At 50.3% G+C, this 23,810-nt stretch overlaps 1 protein-coding gene across 1 annotated transcript in view; it reads right to left on the reverse strand.

Annotated features, from left to right (window-relative positions):
* NAPRT (nicotinate phosphoribosyltransferase) overlaps positions 1 to 23,810 on the reverse strand; it is a 1,537,890-nt gene that overhangs the window by 401,763 nt on the left and 1,112,317 nt on the right. The window contains exon 10 of the mRNA XM_069621760.1: positions 20,927 to 21,029. Within this exon, the coding sequence (XP_069477861.1) occupies positions 20,927 to 21,029 (103 nt within the window). The remainder of the gene's footprint in view (positions 1 to 20,926; positions 21,030 to 23,810) is intronic.

Genomic DNA, 23,810 nt, shown 5'->3' on the forward strand with positions numbered 1-23,810 from the left:
ATAAGGGAAAAAGGGGTGTATATATCATAATAGTAACTGTGTTTAGAATATTTTACAATAAGAGTGCTGGAGTGTTTCAACTTTGTGTTTATAAATAAATAATTATATACTTTGATACCAAAGCTCTGGTCAGTGTTTGCTTGTATTATTGTATCTGAGTGCCTATTGAGTATACTTTGCATATTGCCTAACTCTTCTTGAGGGAAGTCTGACTGCTCAGCCACAGCTACCAGGTAAATCTGGGTGGTACAGACTGCTACCAAGTGGGTTTACTGCCAACACCTGTAGTCTTGAATCTTTTGCAGTGGTCCCTAAGGGAACTGCACAGGTTTCTGCCTAACAATGGGTCATGCGTGAGAATGAGAGAAGAGGAGGAAAAGAATTGCGTGTGGAGTGTGGAGATTGGGTCAGGATAAAAAAGGGTGTGGTTAAGAAAAAGGGAGATTCTCTTTATTCTGATCCAGTCAGGGTGGTAGCGGTTATGAAAGGTGCCGTACGCGTGGCTGGTGGACAAGTGTGGAATAAAGAGTTGCCACAGTGAGGAGGGGTCATGTATAGGGAAGTTGGGGAGGAGGTGGTGTTATGCTGGGGTGAATTTTGAAAAAAAGGGAGATGTGTTGTGATGCTTACCCCAGATAGCATGGAGGCTGCATTGTGGAACCTCTTACTGCCTCAAGTTCTATGTGAGGTCATAGAATCTAAGTTGCTTGTTTGCTTACAGTGTTCTATTCGTGTCAGTTGGAGTTTGTTTCTTCAGGAGGGGAGCCTCAGTTGCTGGGGATCTTTCCTATTTATATATCTAAATAAATGCTTACAAGAAACCTTACCTGTCTCCTCCGGCATCTTCATAACACGAACAATGCAGCCTTAGCCCAGCACCTCAAACTATCGCTCTCTCGACCGCACACGTCGTTTCCTAAGAGTTCGAGGCAGAGCTCCGATGTGTCCGTGATTTTGTAATTTAGGAGAAAAGGATGTGGCCTGCCACAGCCACACGCCCAACATTATGAGCGCGCCCTTATCTCCACCGCGGGCTTCACGCCGCAAAGGAAATCTGGTTTCACTTATGAGGGCAGCTGAATGTAGTGGGCATGTCCTGGCTCTTAAAGTGTGCGCAGGCAATTCATTCTTGTTCTTGCAAGCGTGAATACAAAGTACAAATACAAGTCTGAGAACAGTGTTTTCACTGGAATCATTCACGGACAGCAGCACACAGAGTAGAATATTAGTGCACTTTGGAGCAGATTTCGAGGTTCAGAGCACAAAGCCCAGCTCGCGGCACACAAAAAGCGCCCTTATCTCCACCGCAGGTTTTACTGATAAACGGTCATAGACATCTAGTCAAAAACACTGTGCCTGCCCCCTGGTCAGCCCAGCACCACGGATACACACAATCACATTTATTGTGTGAGGCACTGGTGTCCAGGGGGCAGGCATGGCATCTTTTACTGGGTATGCCCAGTAAAGAATGCCAGCCTAGTCCGCTGGGATTCCTAGCGTCTCACATGCAATGTCATGCCTGACCCCTAAGCCCCTCAGCTCCTTGCATGTACACATAATTGATTATCTGTGCATGTGAGGCGCTGGACGGCAATGGGGGAAGGGATGCCATTCATTAATGGGCATCTCATAGATGCCCAGTAAAAAATACCATGACTGGGCCCCCAGCACTTCGCATGTACACAATTAATGTGTGCCTGTGAGGCGCCCGAGGCCTCAGGGGGCAGGCATGGCACATGCCATGGCTCTATCCTGGGACCTCAGGTCCTAAAATACATCTGCTCTTTGGGCCCTCCAATCACACAATCACATTCATCATTAACGTGATTATGTTTGAGTGCAATGCGCAGGCACAACATGGAGTAGGCCTGCATTTTTTAACGGCCATGGTTGATAAAGCAAGCATGATACGTATTATTATGTAGCTAGACTGGCATTTTAATGCAGCCAGTCTAGCCATTCATTATTGTGGTATGACATTTCATATTGGGCAGCTTTGGTAAAGCAAGCATGATAAGTGTTATTATGAAGCAAGACTGGCATTATTTATGCAACAAGTCTAGCTTTACTGAGGCATTACATTTTGCATTGAACATCTTTGATAAAGCAAGCAGGATGAGTGATATTATTACTACTGTGGCATGACATTTTGTATTGGGCATCTTTGATAAAATAAGCATAAGTTTTATTATGTTGCTAGACTGCCATTTCAATGCAGCCAGTCTAGTAATTTCTTATTGTGGTATGACATTTTGTATTGGGCATCTTTGATAAAGCAAGCATGATAAGTGTTATTATGTAGCTCGACTGGCATTTTAGTGCAGCCAGTCTGGACATGTTTTCATACTGTGGCATGCAGTTTTAATGGTAAAGCCAACTGGAGTACGTTCTTACGTGGGGATAGTGTCATATATTGGAAGAACAAACGTGGACATGTTTTCTTACAGTATCATTACTGCCATTATGCGCAAAGCAAACATGAGTATGTTCTTAGATGGGAATACTAGGGTATAATGGTGCAGCCAGCATGTATGGGCTTGGACGCTGTGCAGTATCTGGGAAAAATATTTATGCTCCAACAGTTAAAAAATTCAAGAGCCACCGCTGATGGCTACCGTACTGGTACGTTGGGCTACTGATGCGGTAAAAACCGACTGCACCCCTGGTGAAGCCATAACTAAATTACAGTTGCTTACTACTTCACAACACATTTGTAGGATGATAGAAACATCCTAGGAACAAAGAGATGTGTTTGCCATAAGGGCTACAATAGGATAGCTCACCAAAAAGGGTTTGAGTGGCAAGGGATTTAGTACAAGTCAACAAAAATAAGGGCAAAGAACCTAGAAAGCCAGCAGGAAACAGTTCAATATTTGAGGTCCTGCAAAATGGGACAGCAAAATTCCCAAAAATGTAATTCTGCACTACCACCATTTTCCCTGGCCCACTTCACTGCAGTGATGTGCAAAGGCTAAACGACATTCTCATGGAGGATCGGGTGGCATGGAGACATTGTCTCAGAACCCAGACTCCAGGGATTACCTGCTCTGGTAACCTGGCAACTTGAAGTCCTGTAGTGGCAGGGCCATTTTCAAAATCTTGTTGGAACATGTGCTGGGGATTAGACACGCTGGGGCGCTTGGTCTGTGAACTCCATGCGCTGTGTGGCTGGTCTACACTCAAGAGGTCTTAGCCGGTGACCTTGCCATCTAGAGCATTGCCACGGGCACTCAAGACTGTCCCATCCTCATCTGGACTGAATGTCTCAGTCAGCATTTGTACTAACAAGCCAAGGGGTTTTGTGTGTGGGGGTGGGGGAGGTATTATTATTATGGTATTTATTGAGTGCGGACCTGGCTTTGAGAAGCAATTGAGTGCTTTACAGAGGTGTACAATAGTGCAGATGCAATACAGAGCACTTGTCAGAGGTAACAACAGAACAGACATGCTGTATGATACACAGAGGAGGGGTACAGCTGTACCGGGTGGTGGTAGCGAGTCAGATGGCGCGAGGGCTGATGTGATGGACTAGGTGTTGAGGAGGAAAGACTCCTTGAAGAGGTGGGTCTTGAGTTATTTTCTGAATTGTAGTAACGTGGGGGCAAGTCTGATGCTGACAGGGAGGAGGTTCTATAGTATCTGGGCATAGGCAGAGAAGGCTTGTTTTTTGGTCCTTTCCTTTTTGCAGCAGCAGATTTCATGTCTGCATGTGTCCTGGCTTCTGGTGGTGCGCTGGCCACCGGAGATGCAAGGTAGCTGGGTGACTTGAAGGCGGCTGCCTTAGAGATGAGGGAGCAAGACTGAAGGTGATTTGTGTGTGCAGTGGGAGCCAGTGAAGGTCGATGAGGGCTGGGGTGATGTAGACCCTTGTGGAGTGCGGCCGTGTGGAGGAAACCTCTCAGGGGCACAAGGAAGGACAACAGTAGGCCTTGGAGGAGGGCATTGCCCCCATCGAGGTGGGATAGGACCAGTGCTTGAACGGTGAATGTAAAGCTGTCCAAAGAGAAAAAAGGCTCGACTTTCAACAGGAGGGAGAGCTGATTCCAAGCTGTCTGAGTTTTATTGGCTATGTGTGTCTTGAAGGAGAGGCGTTTGTCGATGTGGAACCCGAAGGACTTGGCGCAGAAGGTGAGCTCAGGTGTGAAGCCCTCAGAGTTCATGGTTGATAGCCAGGTCTGTATTTCTGGGTGTTCGGAGTTGTTGGTGAGGAGTAGGAATTCAGTCTTGGAGGGGTTGAGCTCCAAGTATGCACTAGACATCCAAGACTGGATCAGAGAGGGGCAGGTTTTGAGCCTATGGATGTCCTTGATGGAGTTCATGTTGAGGTATAACTGTGTGTCGTCAGCATATTGGTGGATGTTTTGTGTGGCTAGGAGGGCTCCCAACGGCTCCATGTAAAGATTGAAGCACACTGAGCAGAGGATGGATCCCTGCGGGCCTCTACAGGTGGCGGTAGCATTGACAATCTAGAGAAGTCCATTTGAACAAACTGCTGGCGGTTGGCGAGGTAGGACTAGAACTAGCGTAGGACAAGGTTGCCGATTGCCATGCGCTGGTGGTCTACACTGTGTCGAAAGCGGGCGAGAGGTCGAGTAGAACCAGGAGTGGTTGTCATCAAGGATGTTGAGGGCGTCGTCACCACCTGTATAGTTGCTGTCTCTGTGCTGCATCTGGGTCTGAATAGACTGGTAGGCTTAGAGGAGATTGTTGGTGTTGATGTGTTGCATTGCGGCTAACGCTTTCTAATGAAGGGAAGATGGGCGATAGTTAACTAGGTAGTCGGGATCCAACATAGATTTCTTTAGTAGAGGGAGGATTTGTCCTGTCTTTAAGGTTATGATATGATATGGCATTTATAACGTGCCTGTACACAAGTGTTTCTGGGCGCGACAAGACAAAGAGGGGGAAACATAGGAGGACAATCAACGATCCTACTAGGCCCAGTGTCTTTGAGATCACGCAAGTGCAGGGAAGTGGAGAAGTGCTGAGGGGTTGAGGGGGGGAGAAGTGCAGGTAACTCAAAAGTGCAGCCAGCGTGTGGCTTAGTGCAGGTAACTCAAGGAGTGAAGCCAACGGGTGGCTCATAAATGCAGAGAGAAGGGACTGTAGGGCTGCAGATGCAGACCACAAGTGCTAGGGGAGCCGGGAGGCAAGGTGAAGTGCAACTGGACATGCAGGCGCCTGGGCCCAAGTTCAGAGGGTAGCCAGGTGACCAGTGCGTGGAGCAGTCGTAACATCATCAGGGGAGAGGAAGAGAGAAAGCGGAAGCGAAGAGGAAGGCCTTGAGTTGCTTACGGAACCGGAGGTGGTTCTGCTCAGGTTTGAGAGAGGCCGGAGGCTGCTCCAGAGGGAGGCACTAGCCGTACATAGAGATCTGCCAAAAATTCTCTGCTTGGAAAAGCGAGTGACCCTCAGAGAGTTAGAGGTGGATGAGCAGAGAGCTCGAGAAGGGAGATGTTTATGAAGAGAGGGTTGAAGGTAGTGCGGTCCCAGGCCCCAGAAAGCCATGTGGACGATGCAGAGGGTCTTGAACTTGATCCTTGCCACCACTGGGAACCAATGAAGAGATTTCAGAGCTGGAGAGATACGATCTCTGGGCTTGAGGGCAAGGACAAGTCTTGCAGTCCTGTTCTGTATAAGTTGTAAAGGTTGGAGAGTAGAGGCAGGAAGATTTAGAAAGAGGCTATTGCAGTAGTCCAGCCTAGAGAGGGCCAGAGCTCTGGAGACAGTGAGCTTTTGGGGGAAAGTGAGGAAAGGAAGAATACCGCTGAGGCGGTGCAGCTGATAGTTTGACTTCTTAGAGATGTGAGGAGAGAAGGAGAGGGTGGAGTCGAAGATGACCCTGAGGTTCTTAGCGTCACAAGTAGGAGCAGGAAGAGGGCCCAGAGTGGGTGGCCAGAGAGAGACAGAGAGAGAGAGATGAAAGGAGGGAGCTGGTGTTCCGATGAGGAGAATCCCAGTCTTAATGGCATTAAGGCAGAGATCATTGGAGGCACACCATTGCTGAATTACGGTTAAACAATCTTGAATGAGAGAAGGAGAAGAAGCAGCTGAGGGGAGCCTGAAGGGGAGCTGGGTGTCATTCGCATAACACTAAAAGTTGTAGCAGAAGAAAGCTATGCGGTGGGAAAGAGGTGCTAGGTATTGGTTGAACAGCCAGGGAGAGAGGTTAGACCCCTGTGGAACACCACAAGTAGAGCGAGAGATAGAGGAGAGGAAGGACCCCAATTGGACCTGAGAGGGTCGGTCAGTGAGAAAGGCTGTCAGCCTGACCAGGGCCTGATCAGTGATACCAAGGTTATCATGGAGGTGACTGAGCAGGATGGTATTGTTGACCATATCAAAGGCAGAAGAAAGATTGAGGAGAATGAGGACAGAAGGAAGGTTAGAATCAAGGTTGAAGAGCAGGTCTTCACGGCTGTTCAGGAGAACAGTTTCCATGCTTCTGGCAGCTCTGAAGCCAGACTGGTGATCGTGGAGGCAATTAACAGATTCAGTGTGAAGTTTAAGCTGGGAGATGGCCAGCTTTTCCTAGAGTTTGCCCAGAAAAAAAGTGATGGAGATCGGACGATAGATAGCCGGAGAGGAAGGATTATTAGAGGGCTTCTTTAGCAGGGGATGCACAAGGACGTGCTTAATGGGGAGGGGAAAGTTCCAGTGGCAAGGAGTGATTACAGAAATCAGCCAAGGCTGGAGCATGGGTGTCAATGAGGTCCTTGATGGTTCTGGATGAACAGAGGAGAACCTGTTTTGACGAGACTTCCATAGATCGGACTTGTCTAGAAACATTGTCAGGGGTGAACAAGGGAAAGCAAGCGAAGCAAGGAGGAGGGACAACCACAGGAGGGCCAGGAGTGGAGGAGGCGGAAGAGGAAGAGAGGGTGGACAGGATGTCCTGAGTTTTGGTGATGAAATGAGAAGCCAAGGCCGTACAGAGGGCCTGGGAGGGAACAAGAGAGGTAGAGACTGCAGCAGGATTGGCCAGCTCTTTGCAGATTTTGAAATATTCCTCCTAGTTGTTAGAAGCTGCAGAGACGCAGGCTTGGATGTGTGCTCTCTTCTTGGCGAGGACAGAGAGTCTGTATTGCCTTTTGGAGCAGGTGGCAGGCAAGTTTGTAGGAGGGTGCACCTGATACTCTCCACTTCATCTCCGCCACCCTGCACTTGCGTTTGAGGGTGACGAGGTTGGTGTTGTACCAAGAGTTGCACTTGGATTTGGGCATCAAGCAGATCCTCATGACAGGGACAATTACATCAAGAGTGTTAGTGAAAGAAAGACGAAGGCTAGACAGGGCTGTATCTGGGTGTGAGTGAGTCAGCCAAAGGTGCAGAAGGAGGAGAGAAAGTAGCAGCAAAAGCCTCAGCTGACACACGATTCATGGGTCGAATGACCGAGAAGGTAGGTGGCAGTGCTGGAGTAGGCTTGGCATGAGGGGTAGAGCGAAAGGTGTGGGAGTAAAGGACAACGTAATCACTCCAGGAGAGAGGAGTGGCGAGAGTGTTGGAGGGGGGAGGTCTGAGGAGATCAGAACATCCAGGGTCTGCCCTGCAGAGTGAGTCAGGCCAGAGGGAAGAATAGAGAAAGAGAGAGAGAGTTGCAGAGGTTGCAAAAGAGTCCTGAAGAAGGGCAGGTAGCATCCAGGTGGATGGTAAGGTCTCTGGGGAGGAGAAGTTGACATGTAGAGGCAAGGAGAGAGAAGGATAGTTCCGCCCACAGAGACAGGAAGGGGTCGATCTGGCCAGGCGGTCTATAGATAGTGGCCACAGTGAGAGAAAGGCCAGGAGAGATAGAGAGCCTGCAGACCAGGCATTCAAAGGAGGAGTCATCCTGCATAGGAATGATAGAAGCAGGGATCCACTTCAGAAAGATCAAAGCTACACCCGCACCGGGATGGTTGGTTCTGGGCTCGGAGAGGATCTTGTAGCCATCAGGAAGGAAAGTGTCAAAGCTTGTTACAGAGTTGGCCGTGAACCAAGTCTCGGTCAGACAGAGTAAATCCAAATCGAGTTCTTCCAGGAGCCGGCAGATGTAAACTGAGTGTTTGACAGATGAGCGAGAGTTGAGAGTCACAATGTGGAGCAGGCTGCCCCGTTTGAAGAACTTCAGTGGAGGGTTACAGGTCAATGGTACGCCTTTGAAGAACTTCAGTGGAGGGTTACAGGTCAAATGTACGCCCTGTGGAAGAGCTGCAGGTGCCCGAGGATGGGCAGAGGAGGAAGGAGGAGAAGGCAAGGTAGCCAGGAGGGAGGAGGAAGTGGGTGCCAGAGGGATGGCGGAGGAAGAAGGCAACAGGGTGGCCGCAGAAGCAGCAGAGGCAGCCGTAAAGGTGGCAGAGGATGGAGGCAGCAGAGGAGTCAGAGGGGTGGCGGAGAAAGGTGGCCACAGGGTGGCCGGAGAAGCAGCAGAGGCAGCCGTAGAGGTGGCAGAGAAAGGAGGCGACAGAGGAGCCAGAGAGCGAAAAGAAAGAACAACAGGAGAAGAAAGGAAGTTGATTAGGCGTGGGAAAAGTCTATCAAAGAGGCAGAAGTTGGCATGAGGGCCTTGGGCCAAGACGGTGTCGTTTAGGTAAACATTAATGATGGTCTTGGAGGAGCGGAGGGGAGCCAGGAGGGCTTCCCACTGTGTGACTGTGTGCTACCATTAATGGGCGAAGAACATAAAGGAGAGGGAACAGAGACCATATGGGGGGTCTCTAGGCCTGGAGAGGGAACAACAAAGAGGGTGTCGGTAAGGGTTGGTCTGGAGGAACCACTGGTGTAGGTATCAGCGATACGGAGGCCTGGGTTGGAGACCAGGATGTCCCTTTTGAGCTTCTTCCTGCCAGACTTAGTGAGAGGGATAGGATAGTCGCTAGAAAAGCAGTTAGATAGGTGAGACAGAGAGCACCATAGAGGGTGCAGAGAGGTAGAGGAGGGGGGAGAAGAGAAGGGACCCAAGCAGGGGGTGCGCTGGGAAGCAGCCATGCAGGGGGGGAACACTAGGGAGGACACTGAAGGAGGGGGGCACACAGAGGACAGAACAACAGATAGTAATCCGATGCAGTGCATTAGACAAGGCAATCACGAAAGGAACCTAGAAGTAAGTAAGAAAAACAGCAGGAATGCAGGCAGTACAGTGTAAGCAAACAATGCTGGAGAAACAAAAACTACAGGAACGGAACTATCAGCAAGAACCCTAGAAGTAAGAATGAAAAACAGCAGGAATGCAGGCAGTATATTATAAGCAAACAACCCTGGAGCAACAAAAACAACAGGAACATAACAATCACCACAGGAACCTAGAAGTAAGAATGAACACAGCAGGAATGCAGGCAATGCAATGTAGCCAACAACCGTGGAGAATAAAAAGTCAAGAATATAAAAAAATGATCAAGGGAGGAGCTAAGAAGAGGGGAGTGCCGCGGCTGAGGGAAGGAGGGGTGCACGTAGCCGAGTAGAGAGTGCGTGCACGCAAACTAAGTAAGAGGGAGCGCACGCAGCCAAGCGCTGCGAAGGAGTGTACGCAGCCTAAGTTGCAGGGAGTGAATGCAACCTAAAGTAAGAAGAGGCGCACGCAGCCTAGAATTGTGTGGGAGAGCACACAGCCTAAATTGCGAGCAAGTGAGCGCGACCTAAAGTAAGAGGGGGCGCAGCCTAAGTTGCGAGGGAGTGAGCGCAACTGTCAAGAAAAAGCATGTGGCTGAAGGCTTAAGCAGGACAATTACACTGTGTAAGGGCAGAAAGAAACCCAGAACCAGCTATTCCAGAGGAATCATCTGTTTTAATGCAGAAAAAAGGCAGGGAGCAAGAGGAGCACTCCTGGACTGCATTCCCAAGAACTACACTCCCTTACATACGCGCATGCGTGCGCCACGCCCGCAAGCCCGTTGCTCGTGCTACAGCTTTTCAGTTGATATGACGTGTTCCAGTGGAGCTTCGGCAGGCAAACCACTGCAGGGCTGTGTCCCGCCTGTAATTCCTACAGGCCCCACTCCCATTCACTGAATAAGTCCAGGTTTCTCTGATTATGCACGCTCGCGCTCCGCTACACCTATAACACGCAAATATGCGTTTGGCAACCAAACACTGGGAAAGGCATTTCACCGCATTGGGAACCTCTGGGGAATGCATTTCAGTCACGTTTGAACCAGGGAGACTTGATGGCCACATTATAGACTACTGAGACCTCATATTGGGACGGTTTACTGGCCGAATAAGAAACTAGGAATCAAACGGCAAACGGCGCAGCTTCCGACAGGACAAACAAGTGACAAAAAGCAGCTCCGCTTGTTGTTTGTTAGGGATCGCTTCCGTGGCGCACTCATTGATATCTTCGTTTTCTAGCGGAATTGCCCACAATTGCCCACGCTGGAGACGGACACACAGGCAGTGGCGAGCAGTGCAGAAAACAACGTGAAGCTAAGTAGTGTTTATACTTGTGTTATATTGTTAATGCAATCTGTACACATGAACCCAGCCTTAGAAGCAGCATGAGGAAATGCTGAAATGTTAAAAAACGTCAGCTCAGGGAAGCTAACTGTTTGATGCAATGCAATGTTAATGTGAGTACACTGGAGGGTGCAAATTGTTTATGATCCCCCAATGCAAATGTTGCAGCACTACTCTGGCATGGTACAATGTCAGGGTTTAGGACACTCTGGTTCTCCCAGGGAAAATTAGGAGCCAGCAAGGTTCTCAGATCTGGGTCCTCACTTGTGTGTATGAACAGTGTGAGTGAAACGGAGGTCAGCAACCCGAGAAGGGACAACAGAGCCGAGGAGCATGGTTTTCCCCAAATACCCTTACCTATCCATAACCTGTACCTAACCCTCTTTCCGGTTACTGTGGCGTTGCCCCTTTAAGGGTACGCACGCGACGGAGTGACGTCAACTCCGTCGCGTGCATGTTTAAATAAACGGGGCGGCTCCTGGTGACGTCAGTTCACCGGGGAGCCCACACCGACAACATCCACGTCTCCGTGTCTCTGTTCTACAGGGGGTGGGGGGCTCACGGAGGCGGCCTACAAGCGACCGCCAACAGTGGCGACGAGACCGGGATCGCTTCCATGAACTGCGGGGGAGTTCCGACGCGACGCAGATGATCGAGTGTGAGCGCGCGGCGAACTCCGAACACCCGCAGAGAAGGAAGCGACACACGCGGCCGGCGGCCATTTTGATAAATAGATCCTGGAGACTCACGGCTTCGTAACGAAGCGTCGGTGAGCCATCCAGGTCTAATTTTTGGATAATTCAGCGGCGGATGATCGTTGGACACGACATATGTCAATTTCATAGTAAAATTTTAACAATTTATGCACATTTCGTCGAGCAGTGGCTGAGAGACTCCATGGGAGGCCTGCTGGTTAGATAGGGGTCTCCTCCTCTGCTCAATTTTTGGATACACCATTGTCTGCAGACTGGCTGAGGTGATCACTCCGCAAAGGTCAAGGCTGGTGGTGAGTTGCGGCCCCTTGTCTTGTCAATCCTTGGGGTGCCTGTGCGCTCTCCACCATGGATGCTGCTGCTGCTGCTGCTGCTGCTGCTGCTGCTCCTCCTGCTGCTGTCGGTCAGGCACTGCCTGTCCCTCCGCCGAAGCCACCAGGGTCCTTGCAACCAATGCCCGAGTTTGATATCTCAGGTGCTCCAGCTGGCCTTGGACAGAGGTGGAAGATGTGGATGGACAGACTGGAAATGTATTTCAGGGCCACTATGGAAACAACGGATGACGGCAAACTGGCCACCCTACTGTATTCCGCTGGCCCGGCAGTGCATGAGGTATTTATGTCCCTACAGCCGGTGGATGGATCGTTTGCGGCGGCCAAAGAGGCGCTCCATAATCATTTTCTGCCGATGGCCAATGCGGACTATGAACGCTTCCTCATGGGTACAGCCCGCCAGAAAGATGACGAGACTCTGGATGTATTCTTTGGGCGACTACGGCGCATGGCAGCCCCGTGTGCCTGGAATGACCCCGATGTCATGATTAGGAACCAACTAATTCAGGGTTGCAGCTCGGGGAAGCTGAGACGCCAGATCCTGCGCGAACCGGGCATCACCCTCCCTCGCATCCTAGAACTGGGGAGGTGCCACGAGGTCTCTGAACTGCGTGCAACCAGGATGGAGGCGGGGGTCCGCCCAGCCAAGCTGGAGGAGGTCTGCGCGGTCGGAAGAGGCCGCGGGTTAAGGCGCCCTTTGAACAACCAGGGTCAGCGCGCACAAGGATCGAATGTCCCGTGCTCGAAGTGTGGCTATGATCTCCCACATCCCGCAGAGTGTCCTGCCACGGGTGTCAAGTGTGGCCGATGTGCGGGCCCTGACCACTTCGCAAGGATGTGCAAATCGGCCGCACCCAAGGTAGTGCCAAGAGGACCAGTTCGAGCTGGTTTCTTCCGCCCCCAGAGGGCCTCCAACGTTGCCCAGGTCGACCAAGGGGACGAGGGAGCACCCCAGGAGGACGAGGAGGAGGACGAAGATGAAGAGAACGTGTTCTTCGTGTCCAGCGTAAGCATGCTTAAGTCCCGCTCCAAGAGACAACCCAGGTGCAATGTGCTGGTGAATGGAGACTCTGTGCCGATGCTTGTGGACACTGGCGCATCTGTAAATGTAATGGCCCGCCAGCATCACAAGAACATGAGGGCCCCACCTGCGCTGGCGGCGCCAAGGGCACGCATATTCGCCTTCGGCGGGGATCGGCCTCTACCTCTGGACGGTGTTTTCGTGGCCCGTGTGCAGTATGGGGACTCACACATACGGGCTCGGTTCTACGTGACGCCGGTGAGCGATAACACCCTGCTCTGCTGTGCCGCGGCGGAGGCACTGGGTATCGTCACATTCGCTTATGCAGTATACTTGGAGGACATCCAGGTCCTCCTGGCCAAACATGGGTCCCTGTTTGAGGGCATCGGACAGCTGGTGGGCGAGCCTGTCCGGCTCCACATAGACGAATCCATACAACCAGTGGCACTGAAGCACCGACGGGTTCCGTTCCATCTCAGGGACCTGGTGGATCGTGAGCTTGACAATCTCGTGGGGCTGGACATAATTGAAAAGGTTGATGGACCCACCCCCTGGGTGTCCCCCATTGTCATTGCCCGCAAGCCTAAACAACCCGATGCTGTAAGAATATGTGTGGACATGCGACTGCCCAATAAGGCCATAAAGAGGGAGAGACACCTCACCCCCACCATCGATGACATCATCGCGGAGCTGCAGGGGGCAAGATTTTTCTCCAAACTCGACCTGAGATCAGGTTATCATCAGGTGGTTTTGCACCCCGAGTCCAGATATATCACCACCTTCACCACGCATCGGGGGCTATACCGATATAAAAGACTCAGCTTTGGGGTGTCCTCGGCAGCGGAGGTTTTTCAAAATATAATAAGAGGTGCACTGGCGGATCTGGAGGGTGTCATCAATATCAGCGACGACATCCTGGTGTACGCCAAATCCGAAGCAGAGCACCTGGCACGCCTGTCCAGGACTTTTGAACGGCTACGTCTGCTGGGCCTCACGTTGCATAAGGACAAGTGCGAATTTCTGAAGACGGAGATCGAATTCTTTGGGTTCGTGTTCAAGGCTGACGGGGTGTCACCAGACCCCCGCAAAGTGAGAGACATCAAAGAGGCGCGCCCGCCTGAAAATGTCGCGGAGGTGAGGAGTTTTCTGGGGATGGTCACCTACTGTGGCCGATTCATCAGAAATCTCGCGTCCCGCTCTGAGCCCCTGAGGTCGCTCACCAAGAAGGACGCCCCCTGGCAGTGGGGCCCTCTGGAACTGGCGGCGTTTGACGATATTCGGGGGGCACTGACGGCGGATGACACGATGGCTTTCTTTGACCCACGCCTGCAGACGGAGATTGTGGTAGACGCCAGCCCCTATGGGCTAGGGGCGGTGCTCACACAGGTAGGAAAAGACCAGGAGGTCCGGCCGATTGCTTACGCCAGCAAGGCCCTGTCTGACACCGAACAACGATACTCTCAAATCGAGAGGGAGGCCCTGGCGGTGCTGTGGGGCTGTCGGCACTTTCGCCTTTACATTCTGGGGCGTCCCGTGACCGTAGTCACGGACCACAAGCCGCTGTTGCCGATCATGGCGGGCTCGTCATCTCGCCCGCCAGTAAGGATTGAGCGGTGGATGCTCGCCCTGCTGGAATACGGGGTATCATTGACATACCGCCCCGGTGCCAACAATGCGGCGGACTACCTGTCCCGTCACCCCAGGGACGACTCGCAGGAATCGGCGTCAGCGGAGGAAGCTGACGAACATGTCTGCCTCGTGGTGGAGACTGCGACACCCAACTCCATGCAGGTGGAAGATCTGGAAGTGGCATCGAAAAATGACGAGTGTTTCTCCATCTTGAGGGAAGCCATGCAGAAGGGTGCCTGGAAGACAGTGCTGGAGGCGGTGGAGCGAAGAACGTGTGAGGCCCGGGTCACCCTCGAGCAGCTCTGGAAAGTAAGAGAGGAGCTAACATTCTCCGATTCAGGACTGCTACTAAGAGGTGAAAGAATTGTGGTGCCCCAGAGCAAAGTGGCGCAGGTCATCGCGCTAGCACACCAGGGTCATCAAGGGGCTCCCAAGACCAAGGCTCGTCTCCGGCAGAAGGTGTGGTTTCCTGAGCTGGAGCGGAAGGTGGAAGCATTCGTAGCATCTTGTGTGTGGTGTCAGGCGGCGGCCCCGGCACTGAAAGAACCGTCCATAGAGACAATGCCCCGCGGGACTCGGCCGTGGGAGGTGGTGCACGCGGACTCGGGGTCTACCTCCAGAGGTACGCATTTTCTGGTGGTGGTAGACGAGTGGTCGAGATACCCGGAAGTTGAGTTCATAGACTCAGTGGCGTTTGAGAACGTGGTGGTGGCGCTGGAAAAGATCTTTGCCACTCATGGACTCCCCTCTGTGCTGTGCTCGGACAACGGAGCCCCGTTCCAAGGGGAGAGCTTCGCAGAACTCATGAAAGATTATGGCATCCAACACCGACGGGTCACCCCACTGTGGCCCCGTGCCAACGGGGAGGCTGAACGAATGATGCGTACCCTCAACAAGGTTTTCCGCATTGCCCATGGAAAAGGGGAGTGTCTGAAGAGGGCTCTGTACGTGTTTCTGCGAGGCTATCGCACCACCCCTCACTCGTCTACGGGGGTGGCCCCGGCAGAGGCACTATTCCAGCGGTGCCCGAGAGACGTCATACCGGAACTGGGGGACCGAGACCCTGCCGTCATCGACAATGAGCAGGTGGAAGAGGACAGACAGATCAGGACGCGGATGGAGAACATCCGGAGGGGGCTCAAACCCCCACACATTGCCCTTGGGGATGAGGTGCTGGTGAGAAATCGCCATCCACATGGAAAATTGTCGCTCACATATGAGCCCTCGCCCCTGGACGTGGTGGCGGTCAAGGGGTCAATGGTGACTGCATCGGATGGAACGTCATCGGTAACCAGGAATGCATCCTTCTTCAGGAAGTTTGGTGACAGCAGAGAGAGTGAAGGTGTGTTGGATGAAGGTGGGGGAGAAAGTGCCGCAGTGGAATCGCCGGCTCGAAGCCGGCTCGAAGCGGACCTACCTCCGGAACACCAGCCCGAGACGATGGCAGGAGGTACCCCCTGAGATCAGGGCGTGGGAAACCTGTCCGTCTCAGTGACTATGTTACAGACTGAAGGGGGAGGCTGACCGGGGACTAATGGTCAGGCCATGACAGGCCCACACGGGGGATCCGGGGTGGCTGTCAATAAATGGGGGTGTGTTTTGTTGAAACGTTTAAAGTGTTCTGTGTTCTAGAAGTGTGTTAATTGTATACTCCTATTTCCAATTTGTTGTTATGGAAAAGGAGGAGTGTGGCGTTGCCCCTTTAAGGGTACGCACGCGACGGAGTGACGTCAACTCCGTCGCGTGCATGTTTAAATAAACGGGGCGGCTCCTGGTGACGTCAGTTCACCGGGGAGCCCACACCGACAACATCCACGTCTCCGTGTCTCTGTTCTACAGGGGGTGGGGGGCTCACGGAGGCGGCCTACAAGCGACCGCCAACAGTTACCCTTCTACACCTTACCTATACATTCAAAAGATCCTATCCCTTTTCACCGGCGGGTTACAGTCAGGAGTTTGTGCTGCCTCTGCGCAAGACTGGGCTGAGGATCTGGCAGCAACCGAAGCTAAGAAGGGGCGCACGCATCCGAGAGGTGCGCAAGAGCACACTCATCTTAAGATGCGGGGGAGAAAACTCAACCTAAAGTAGAGGGGGTGCACATGGCCTAGAGTTGCACAGAGCACACGCAGCCTAAGATGCGGGGAAGAAAGCGCATCCTAAAGTAGAGGGGGTGCACGTGGCCTAGAGTTGCGAAGGAGCGCAGGTAAGCAGGAGGGGTGTTCTGGAAGGGGGGTGGTGCGAAGACAGGACGCAGGAGAAAACAACATGTGTGCAAAAGTGAGAAGGGTCAGGGGGGTTGCGTGGTGTGTAGCAAGCTAACTCTCCCTGCACCTTCTAACCTGTCACAGATAGCAGGGTGAGGCCGTCCGCACTCAATGTCTATGCCGCTACCCCATAGCCGCTAAACACCTGCATCACTCAATACTGCAGCCTTGTCCTGCGAGGGCTTTGCCGCAGAGGGTCCGTACCTCGGTTCTTATAGGAACGGACGCGTGGATGTAGCTATGTATAGTCAGGCAGCGTCTCCTGCGCACCTGTGTCGCTCAACATTGCAGCCTTGTCCTGCGAGGGCTTTGCGGCAGAGAGTCCGTACCTCGGTTCTTATAGGCACGAAAGCGTGGACGTAGCTATGTATAGTCAGGCAGCGTCTCCTGCGCACCTGCGTCACTCAACGCTGCAGCCTTGTCCTGCGAGGGCTTTGCTGCAGAGGGTCTGTAGCTCTGTTCTTACAGGCACAGAAGCGTGGACGTAGCTATGTATAGTCAGGTAGTGTCTCCTCCGCACCTGCGTCGCTCAACACTGCAGCCTTGATAGGAAGGTGCCTTGAGTTAGATCTTGAATGGATGCTGGAAGTATGTCATCTGTATATGATGTGGCTTTGAGGGTGGCCAGGTTTTCTACCAGGTCCTTTGTGGAAAGTGTCTTGAAAGTTGTCAAGGGTGTGGAGATTCCGCGAAGAAGGACGTGAGGTGGGTCTGTGAATGCCGAGCTGGTGTCTATGTGCTGGTAAATTTAGCTGATTTTGTCGATGAGGTGTTGATGGCAGTGGATTTTCTGATGGAGTGTTGAAGAGGGCTATGCTTTTGTTGTCTGCTTCTGCTATGGTGTTCTGATAGTAGGATTCTGATAGTAGGTGGCCTTTGCTGTGTTGATTAGTTGTCAGCGGTTTGATCGGAGTTCCTTGAGGAGTGCCAGGTCGGACGCAGTCCTGGAGCAAAGCCAGGTTCTCTCTTGTTTGCTGAGGTTCAGTTCTTGCATGGAGCAGGTTGCTGATAGTTTCGGTTTGCAGGTGCGTTCTTTCAGAGGCGCCTGTTAGTCAATGGAGGTTGAGAGGATGGCGTTGCGTGCTTCCCGAATGGCAGTTAGGTTGGGGGTGTTCGGTCCATGTAAGGTGGAGGTTGGTGAAGTCTTCCATGGGGGCTTTAACGGGAAGTTCTTGAAGGACCTGAAGGTTTGTTTGATGGGTTTCTGCTGTGAGTGCTTGACTGGGGTGGTGTGCAGGATGTTGGAAGGCATAGTTAGGTGGTCAGACCAGTCAAATGGGAGAGGAGAGCTGTAGTGGAGGAAAGACCGTGCAGTAATGAAAAGGTAGAGGATGTTACCTTTCTTGTGTTGTGGGTCTGTAGTCTGCTGTGCGAAGCTTAGGGTGTTGAGAAGGCCGAAGAGAGCTTCCTTCATCGGTTTGGTGGCTTTGTTGCCTGGGAGGTTGAAGTCGGCTAGGAAGATGTTGTTGGTGCGCGCGAGGGACATGGTAGTGAACAGGTCGGTAATGTCTCAGATGAAGGCGGTGTTGGGTTTGGGTGGTCTGTAGATGAGATGGATGGTGACTGTCGGGAAGAGCGCAAATTGGCATGAGAGGACTTTGAAGGAGCCAATGTTGTTGATGCCAAGTCTGGTGCAGGGCCACAAGGTCTTGTGGATGACGGCGAGGCATCTGCCTGTTTTGTTAGGCCGGTCTCTTTCTTGGATGAAGTAGCCGTCTCAGACAAGGATGTCTTGGATGTGGGTGGAGGTGGCTTTCAGCCAGGTCTCAGTGATGAAGATAACGTGAAGGTCATGTTTAGTGATGAGGTCGGCATTGTCTGCTGCATGGGTGATAGCTGAGTGGATGTTGGCGAGCATCAACTTCCGTGTTGTGGACTGTGAGGGGGCGAGGATAGGTTTAGGGCTGATGTGAGTGAGGTTGCTGCATTGCGGAGTCCATGCCTTCGAGGAGTGGCGATGTCACTGACATTGCATTGTGATGGTGGGGATGGCCTGTGGGGACAGAGGGAGAAAATATGTCGGTGCGAGCTTACCTCTTGTCTGAGCAGGGGTTCGGGCCCCGGCTCCTCCCGGTCCAAATGGATCCAAACAGGAGTTGCCCTTTTCTTCATCTGCCCTTCACTTCGAACACCCTTGGTTTAAGAGTTAAGAGCAGAAAGGAAGAGGCAGGGCTTGAAACACTTGTGTATCGGCGCGTTATAAATGCCATATCATTTCCTATCATATAATACGAAGGTGGGTGGGGCTTAGGCCACAAGACCTTGATCCATTTGCACCTGCTCACTAACTGCAAAGGAAAAGAGGCTGGCATGCCGCTTAAGTATGGGATAAGGGTGACAAAACAGGAAAGCACCAACAGTTTAAATTGATTGACAGGTGGGCTGGGCTTAGGCCACATGACCTTGATCCACTTGCACCCGCTCACCAACTGCAAAGGAGAAGAGGCTGGAGGGCTGTTCACCTAGATGAAGGCTACCCATTTGAAGAAAATGACAGGCCTTGCAGTGGTCCATGGTACTTCTGTCTGTACAAGGGCATCTTGTACCGGGCAGATTTCCTTCTATGAGCGTCCAGTGCAGTGGCAGACTGGAACTCCAGACATGTGACTAATTGCCCCGATTGGATGCTACTAAACTTCTACATTTTCCAGGGTCTCCATGCCCTTTCAATCTCAATCTTTTTGCATACTGCATGATGGGCCAGTTGCTCAACACTACAGCTGGCACCCCATCCGGGACATTGCCTGGTTTACAGTTCGTCCAGTGCTCACCATTGGCCAGGAACAATGTGGGATGCTAACACTGTGTTGCATTTCTTCCTCTCCTGGCTGACCAATGATCATCTGACACCCAAACCGGAGGGCTGTAGCCACAGATGCTTTTCAGCAGGAGTGGGTTCCGATGGAGTATGCTTAACCCACCCCTCCCAAATTCAAAATGATTCTGAGGACGCTTCTTCGGATGAGGACAGTCTCCTAATCCCTAGCCTAGTTATGGTTTCCTGGTCTGCTGAAGCAGTCAGTGATTTCCAGCATCTTTTGCCACCAAGCCGAAATGTCTTGCGGATCCAGTATGACTTCCATCATGAACTCTGCAACATTGCCTGGTTTACAGGTTGCCCTTAAGGTGCGACATCTTTGCATGTAGACTCCTGTGGCAATCATATTCAGTTCTCACCGTTGGCCAGGTACAACACAACATGGGATGCTGACACTGCTGCATTTATTCCTCGTCTGACTCACCAATGATCACCCAACCACAATGCAATTGAGTGCCAAACTGACATCCATCTTGTATCTGATATTCTTCCTAAGGATCTCGGACGCATGGGTTCTGGATCTCGGCAAGAGATCTAATGCAATTGGTGGTTGAAAATAGCTCTTCACCTGCCACGTATCGTTATTTGTTATCACAGTTTTGATAACTGTTACAATATGTAAGTGATAAGGCGTCTAAAAGCCTACAAAACTAGGACAAGAGCTGTGAGACCTCCCTATACTTGCCAACTGATTATCTTACATAGGAGGCCCGAGCCAGTTTCATCCCTCATGCTGACTTGGTGCATGTAGGAGGCTGGTGCTTAATCAGTGAGGAAGTAGATAGTGTCTAAGGCATACCGATTGAAGCTCCCCTCGCATAACAATTGAAACTCCCCCTTTTTTTAATAAAGTTTACCTAGATGAATAAGCCATTTCTCAGACCCCATTCTCTTAAACAACTATTGTCTAAAAATCCCAAACTGTTTAAATGAATACCAAAAATAACGCCTCTTTATACTCTATGAAGCAATACTGTAATGTTAAAGGTATTTATATAGCGCACCGACGCCAACAGAGTTGGTCTCTGGGCGCTCAGGTGGATCTGCAAACAAAGTGGTGGTGTTGGGTTGGTGGGTGAAGAGGGCGTAGGAAAGTGAGAAGGTGGTGTTCTGTTGGCTGCTTCAGTTCGATTTTCACCATGCGCTGAGCTTGGGTGTGAATATAGGATCAATGCCAAGTCCTTGTGTACTGTTGTTGCGATTTATTTGTTGATTGTTTGTTTGTTGCGGTGTGGTGAAGTGCGTGCGGTTTGCTGTGAGAGAAGGGGTTGCGTGGGTTTTTGTGTGAGTTAAGTATGCAGAAATTGTAAGGTGAATAAATTGAAAAAATGTAAATTATAATGGAGAAAAAAGCACCGTTCAGACAAGAACATTGTGAGAGGAACAGTAGAAGTAGAGGAGTAGAAAGTACAGAAATGTGTGTTACCATTTGGTTCTGAGAACTGGTTGGCATGTCTGGTTTTAGGGCATGGGAATACTAGGCAGCTACCTAGCTTAATACCAGCACTGGGAGCCCAATTTACCCAATCAATGACATATCTGGCTCCATTGACATGAAATGATGTGTCAAAATGTCACTTTGCACTAAGTGTCTGAAACTCTGTGCAGCTGCCCCGTTGGATGGCTATTTGTAGGAGCCAGACATAGGGAGCAGGCAAGCTTGTGACAGTCACATATTCCAAATGAGTTTAGCAGGTACTGAATCCCCTGTTCAACTCACCTTGGCAGTCAAACAACCTGTAGATGCTCTTACTCCCCGGTATAGTCATTTTCTCATGATCTTCACTCAGTTTCATCCGAGGGCAGCCATTCACCTGCACAAGCTACGGAATGAGAGACAAAAAAGTAATTGTAAACCACAGGTGCCATTCTGACAATCTAAACGTGATCTAAGAATTCATAAAACATTCTTTCGGTACCAAACACTCCTACACCTTGCTCGCCTACTTGCATTCTTCAGAAGCTAGGCTTTATCACATTCGCAACGTACCCGACACTACAGTTCCTACTTGCAAACACCAGAGCAGGTTAATCAGCACACCAAATAATTACTACAGAAAGTTCATTTTCTCAAAAAATACTTCAAAGTATTTATTTCAATATGAACTGTTAATAGTCTAAGGGTGAGGGTAGGGGCATAGTTGCATGTTTGGGGGGTGGGAATCGAGTTTGGGTTCGAATTTGAAAAGGTGCTAGTATTGGGGGATGGGCAATTGGCAAAGTGATGGATGGAGATGTAAGGAAGTTTGAGGATGTACTGGCATCTAGTTACTGAAACATTTTGGGAGGTATTGTTTGTGAAATAACTGTATTTACGTTTTTGCTGTAGAAACTAGGCTGTAGCCAGAAACAGGTCAAATCAAGGTGGTAGGCTTATTCTTCAGCATACTTAGTTACAGTATTCAATCTGGTTGCACCACTGGCATATAACAAGCACACCCATCAGACAGCCATTCACTAGCATGCCACATAGGGCACACTTGCACAGCTAGCATTCATTCCAGACACAACCCAACTACTTTACACACACAAAAACATGCATTCACACTGGGAAAGGAAAACAATATACCAAAGGGAAAGTCATGATTCCAATACAAAACATGAAGCAAGACATATGCGGTCTGGTGGTGGATTGCAGAAAGAAGGTATTTAGGGTGTGCACATTTAACAGGCGTGGGTGCTTCCTAAAAGGATAAATAAGAGCAAAAATCCACATTTATTTGAAAGCATTAGCATACAAAAACCAAGGCATCAACCTAAGTTAGCCCGCGTATCCCCCATCTAAAAATGTGTTGCCTTAATATATATTTGACAGCAATTTAAAAATGTGTGTTCATTTGTGTGCAGACACAGTTTGAAAATTCCTTATGAAGACAAGACTAATTGGTATATGGATGACAGTTAGGTTGTGATAACAGCCTATACAAAAAGCGTAATTGTGATGTGTTAAGTTGGCAATTAACATATACCATTAGACATACATAGGGTTGACATTTAACATTAAAATGTTTATCATTCTAATACAATTTAGGCGGGTACCACAACTTAAGCCGTCTCCGGTGTGAAATTAATCAAGCATTCAGTTGCATAGGATATTTTGGGCAAACACGCTTATACATGAATGAAGGACTAAACAGACACCACTTTGTAATCCCAGTGTCTGAGAAGGACTGTGATGTGTGTAGGCAGGGTAACTCGTTAGCAGGCACAGTAACTCAAGGGCACCCACATACCATTGGGAATAGACTATAAGTGAGTGTGGAAGCCCTACATAGCATAGATCATTGAGTACAGTGCCTTAGTCCCACACTGGAACCAACAGATACAAAAGCTAAACACCACACTCAGTGCTGGTTGGGATGTGAGATAAACCCCTGAGTCACATACTAGAGTAATGAAAGTTAATCCATTGCTCTATAGTAGAAAAATGGGTCCACACTGCACTATTTGTATTTGCATTTTATTTATGAAGTGCTTTCGCCAAAGAGCTTTGTCAAGGATTAAAAGTAACAGCAGAACAAATAACAGCAAAGGAAGTGAAACAAAAAACGGAAACAGAATCACGTTTGGGATAATGACAGAACCAGATGGATTTCCAGATGGGTCCGAAAGACAAAGAGACAAGTGGTGGAAGGAGAAAGTTTCTTACCTGTAACTCCTGTTCTCCAGCATTGGTACGTTTCATAGAGTCACATGCTAGGAATATTCCCCGTTGTCAGGCTGGGATAATCAGTTACCTTTTGATTCCACTTGCTAGAAGCAAGAACCACCTAAATTGTTTGGCCTCACAACTTTGTGACAGGTGGTTCTGGTCCCCACCAATGGGACCTCGAGTTGCCAGAGACTAGTCCCTCCTTTTCCTATTGCCTTCAGATTCTGACCCTGTGGTGAGGCTGTATGTGGTTTTAACTGACAGGGCGGAAGGAGGGCCCATGTGAATCTATGAAAGATACCAATGCTGGAGAACAGGAGTTACAGGTAAGAAACATTCTACTTCACCACCATTGGATCTTTCATATATTCACATGCTATGAATATATTACCAAGGAGTACACTGGAGATGGAGGTGTATTAAGGTAAAAACCACTACATTTCTACTAAGTAAACTCTTAGTAGCGTTGCAGGACAGGACTGCTCTATCCACTTGCACATCCTCAGCGTAATGCTTCTCCAGGCAGTAGTGCCTCGTGTAAGTATGTGGCACTGACCAGGTAGCCGCCTGGCAGATGTCTGAGATCGAGACCCCCGATAACCACGCTGCCGAGGCTGCCATTGCTCTTGTGGAGTGTGCATCTGGGGTGTCTGGGGGAGCTTCCCCGATGACTTGTGAAAGAATTTGATGGTAGAAGAGATCCACCTCATTATGCTTTGCTTCAAGAGTGCATTGCCTTTATTTGTCGGACCATACGCTAAAAAAAGCTGCATTGAGTTTCCGGAAGGACCGGACCTGCTCAATGTAGTATTTCATTGCTCGCTTGTCATCAAGCAAATGCAATGTCACTTCTGCTGGGCATGCTGGCTTGTTGAATAAGACTGGCTAGGTGATTGTCGAGTTTTTGTGGAAGTCCGTGGGGACTTAGGGAATGAACCGTGGATTCATCATA

The sequence above is a fragment of the Ambystoma mexicanum genome, chromosome 5q (genome assembly GCF_040938575.1).
Source record: "Ambystoma mexicanum isolate Mex_15411 chromosome 5q, UKY_AmexF1_1, whole genome shotgun sequence".
Classification (NCBI taxonomy): Eukaryota; Metazoa; Chordata; class Amphibia; order Caudata; family Ambystomatidae; genus Ambystoma; species Ambystoma mexicanum.